The 4,655-nt window shown below is 41.8% G+C and overlaps 1 protein-coding gene across 1 annotated transcript; it reads left to right on the top strand.

Annotated features, from left to right (window-relative positions):
* The first annotated feature begins 261 nt into the window (after positions 1-261).
* LOC130222694 (uncharacterized) lies at positions 262-4,181 on the top strand. The gene is made up of 11 exons (XM_056455223.1): positions 262-275; positions 796-1,020; positions 1,134-1,313; positions 1,423-1,570; positions 1,674-1,831; positions 1,937-2,303; positions 2,379-2,471; positions 2,558-2,706; positions 2,787-2,993; positions 3,088-3,296; positions 3,377-4,181. Exons 1-11 carry the CDS (start codon positions 262-264, stop codon positions 3,988-3,990), a joined length of 2,364 nt encoding a protein of 787 aa, XP_056311198.1. The 3' UTR covers positions 3,991-4,181.
* Positions 4,182-4,655: the final 474 nt, after the last annotated feature.

Here is a 4,655-nt window from a genome sequence, read left to right as displayed (position 1 = left end):
ATTTTAAATATACTGAAACACATGCCTAAATAGGTTGTTGTATCTGTGTTTTACAGTTGTTTCTGCCCCTGTTGGGCCATTAACACCTGGGGATGGGCAGACTAGGCTGCTGTTGGATGCTGCGTCCTGATAGGCCGTTGACCTGCTTCCAGCTCAGGTTAAAGAGGCCCGTCTCACCTCAGTCGTTGTACAGTTGTGTCACTTTCAGCTACAACTTGTTGCTTTTGACCAGTGGACAGAACTCACTTTTCAACATCAGAAATGGCTTCTGAAAAGTAAGTAGATTTAGTCAGTGTGCCTTATGCAGCAGTCCTGTTAAACTCCGTTTATCTTGCATCATTTTGTCAGTGAGGTTAGCTAAGTTTGTAGAAGTCAAGACCAGAGTCTTTATCATTAAATTTAGAAAACCTCTGAAGTGGACCGATGTTTCTGAGAGGAGAGCACAGTTTGTATACTAATTGTGTTGTTATTTGATATTAACTTGAAATCCTAATGGCAGGAAAAATCTTAGTTTAAGAAATAATTGAGACAATTTTAATATTCTCTCATGATAATTGTCATATTATTAAATACGCTTTTTAAATATGGTTAGTAACAGTGTTTTTTAATAGGAAATTAAGTTTAGTCTTAAAACTCTAATCAAAATGTCCTGCAGACTTTGCTGTGTGTGTTTGTGTGCTCGTTCCTTTGTTCCTGTACCTGAAGTTGGGGGTGAGGTGTGGTGGACCCCAAACCTTCACAAAGCTGCTCTTGGTCTCTTCATTGTATAACATGTTGGTTTTATTATCCACACAGATCCTTCCACAGCAGCATGTTTTTCCTCTGCCCTGTGTGCAAAAAGGCTCCTCACTCTCTTCCTGGGCATCTCAGGAAAGTGTGTATGAGGAACAGCACAGAGGCAGACATCCAGGCAGTCGTCATAGAGGCCAAGAAGGAGTTGTCCGAATTCTGTCACAGAGGACGTTTCTGGGAGTTTGGAAAAATTTGTGACATATTGGACTCTACTAATCCTCTGGCCAGGTTTGTAACTTCTCTGATTTGATGTATTTGGCTTCAAATCAAACATCTACACATTAATAAATCTGCATTTTTGGTATTTTTTATTTGACCTTATTTTCTGTTCTTTGTTTTAGGATGATTGCGGAGATGCAGTCAAGGGGGTTTGTCATTAATAACTTACCTTCACTCCTCCCGGAACCAGCTCAATCGACTACATCTTCTGTGTCTCAAAGCTCTGGAGAAGGTGCAGAAGGTCCAGTTGAGCCTCCAAATGAGCCCTTATCTGACGAGAGCTCTGGAGAGTACTATCAGAGGTACAGTTTCACATCGGCATTCCCAAAAATAAATGTACACTGTGGATATGATTTCTCTTTAATGTACACAGTCGTTTTGATCACCTGCTGTTTATTGTTTTTATTTCAGCACTGTTGGACCGAAGTGGACCTCTTCCGTGAGGGTGGAAATGGTCAAAAAAGGCTTTTACAATAAGCACTCCATTGACCACCCCCTTCTAGCAGGATTTAATAAGGACCTGCACATTGACCTAGGACATAAAAACAGCAAACAAGTAGTAAGTTAATTAAATGAGTGAGGGTATACATGCAAAAAAAATGTACATGCAGGTCTTGTTTTATGCAGGAGAGTTTATTTAATTGTGAAATGTGTCATTTCAGGTGGAAACAGTGTCCAGGTTCTTACATTACATGGACCCCACTGAGCCAAACTTGATGTTTGTTCGTCAGGTGGAGAAAGTGCGAGAGTACTTTAACATCTTGTCAGATACAAAGCTCTCAAAATGGACAGTGTTCAACTACTGGAAGAGTCTCAAGAGGTCTGTAATGTGGAACAACCACAAGTTTGCCATGTACGTGTTAACTAATAATGTCAGCTGTGCTGTGTTCTGACTGTAACAACCTAATTTTGATCTCTTTTCAAGGTTCATGAAATACATTATTACCTCCACAGACATTCGTCACAACAATCCACCTCTGTTCCAGGACTGTGAGAGTTTTTTGGATGTGCTGTATGAAATAGAGAGTGCTATGTCCAAAAAAGTGAGCATGGAGGTCACAGGGAAAAAATCAGAGCTTGGGAATGGCAAAGAAATTTTGCCATTGGACTGCCTTGCTGTTTTGGAGGCTGCATTCAAAGATTTCCAGGCCGTGATGTGTAAAATGCAGGATCCAGGAGCCATCACAGGGGACTGTTTGACTAAAAATGAACGGCTGCTCGTCCTGTACTACCTGGAGGCTATTATCATGCTGAAGCTACTTCAGCGACCTAGTGTAGTGACACAGATGACTGTAAGTGTTTGTTTTTCCCTCCCTTCTCTTCTTTCGTCCTATGCTTCATCAATGTGCAAAACTGTCTGTTTGCAGGTTGAGGATTGGGAGGGGAGAAGCCGGATAGAGAATGGTGTCTGTGTTGCAGTGAAGGAGCACAAAGTACCGTTGTCACACGAACAGGAACTTGTAAGTTTATATCGTACTTTAAATCATAACAGCAATAAATATATTGTGGTAAAGTCATACTTATTTTTGACCCTTTCTCTAACTAGTGGTTTGACTTGTACTTCAATGAGGTGCGGCCAGTAATGCTGCAAGAAAACCGCACCGGCGACGATGTGGCAGTTGATTCATTTTTTGTGTCAAGTAGTGGGAGATCGATTTATAACCCCTCTAATGACTTAAAAAGACTACACGACAAGTAAGCAACATTACACCTGTCTTTAACTCTACATGTTCATCCGTCCAATTTTTGCATTCTTACGATGCCTTGTGTTTCAGATACAGTCTCCCTAGTGTGACCTTTGGCGATGCCCAGAGAGCATTTGAGGCAGCAGCACAAAACCTGAAGTCAGAAGTGGAGAGAAATGTGTTGGAACGGCTGTTTGGGCACATGCCAGAAACAGCTGAAAGGAACAACATGAGGAGAACATCTTCAGATGCATTTCTGGCTCTAAGTGTGCTAGATCAGCTTGCTGGAAAAACACGGTAAGAATCTAACAACAATGATCCTTATTCTTAAATTTGCAACCCATAGCCTTGTCTTTCCTTCCTTTAATATTTATTTTTTGTGATCTTATAGACAAAGGTCCAGTAGAGCTTCCAGCCAAGAGACAAGGGTGGACGAAGAGACAGCCTACAAAACTCTTGAGCAGTTCTGTCCAGTGACTCTGGAGGGGCCTCCTCCAAAAAGGGCACGCAGGAATGAGCTGTGTGGCTCAGAACATGAGAGGCACTGCTATGACCGCTGGCGTAGTGAGCAGCTCAAGCTGCGTGAACAGCATGCTCTTGGTGAGTATACAGATGATTAATGACACAAACAGTGAAATTGAGTGAGAATAGCCAAATACTGATGTGTTTTGTGTTTCTAGAACATTTTGCTGGACAGCAGCCATCAGAGTCCAAAATAAACCGCTGGATGGACAAACAAGGGTGGACGTCAAATGTCCCACAGGCTTCAGTGGTTCTGAAGCAGTGGAAGCCTGTTGCCAGGTTGGACTCGGTCATCGACAGCAGCTTTGTGCATAAAATGATTTTGTCTCAACGCTGGAAAGGACTGACTGTCAGACCCGTCCCTGACAAGGGTGATGGTGTTTTCACCAAAAAACCCTTTCAAATTGGGGAGGTTGTCTGTGAATACCACGGCCAGCTGGTTAGCCATGAAGATGGGATGGCAATTGTTTCGACCAGCGGCATTAGTCCTGGACATTTGTTTTTTTATAAGAACAAGCAACATGAAGCCATGTGCATTGACGCACATGAAGAAAGTTGCCAGTGCCATCCCATGAAGTTCAATTACGGACGCCTGATACGTCACTCCAGCAAAAGAGCCAATATCCGGCCCAGGCTGTATGTCCTTAATGATAGAGACATCATTCTCTTCATTGCTACAAAAGACATTTTGAGTGATGAGGAGTTACTCTATAATTATGGCTCAAAGAGGAGATCTTTTGCCGGGAAAGGGCTGGAATTGGACTGGATGTGAAAGAACATCTTTCCATCCCCCATTCTCACTCACTTCTAACATGTCAAACTCCAAGTTTCCACCTGTGGCCATATTCTCTCCTCTCTCTCTAGACTCTGGACAACCATCACTGCTCTTCTCACCCTGAAGGATTCTTCCTGCAATGTCAAGCACCAACACTTCTCTCTAAATAGAGACTTGGTTGTAATAGGCTGAATAAGTGGGTCTTACAAACCATTCACCTTTACTTCCAGAGAAATGTATTTTCTCTTACTGACTTGTCTTTTTTTCTCATAAGCTTCCTTTATGCAATAGTGAGAGTGTGAGTAGGGTATTCAATATTTTCTACTCTCTCTCTGGATTCTTTGCAACACATGTGGAATTACAGCCTGGTAAGTATGCTGAAGCTGCCCGTAACCCTCCCTCCCACGAACCCTTAATTTCAACAACAAGAAAAGCCATGGACCTCACTGCCGAGAATTAACCAGGCATGTTAATTCTTCAAGCAAGCTATAGTATATTCATCCTAGGATTCACCGCCATTTTTAATTTAAGACATTACCTATGTTGTCTCTATGTTGTTTGATTAATGTTCAGATTTTGTTCATTTGTTTGCACTTGTATGTACTGGAAGTTGTTTATTTTCTTTAGTTTAGTTATTATTTGATATTACTATTATATATAGT

This window comes from Danio aesculapii, chromosome 4 (genome assembly GCF_903798145.1).
Source record: "Danio aesculapii chromosome 4, fDanAes4.1, whole genome shotgun sequence".
NCBI classification, from domain to species: domain Eukaryota; kingdom Metazoa; phylum Chordata; class Actinopteri; order Cypriniformes; family Danionidae; genus Danio; species Danio aesculapii.
The sequence above is the reverse complement of the archived record's forward strand: the minus strand, read 5'-3'. Positions and strand labels throughout refer to the sequence as shown.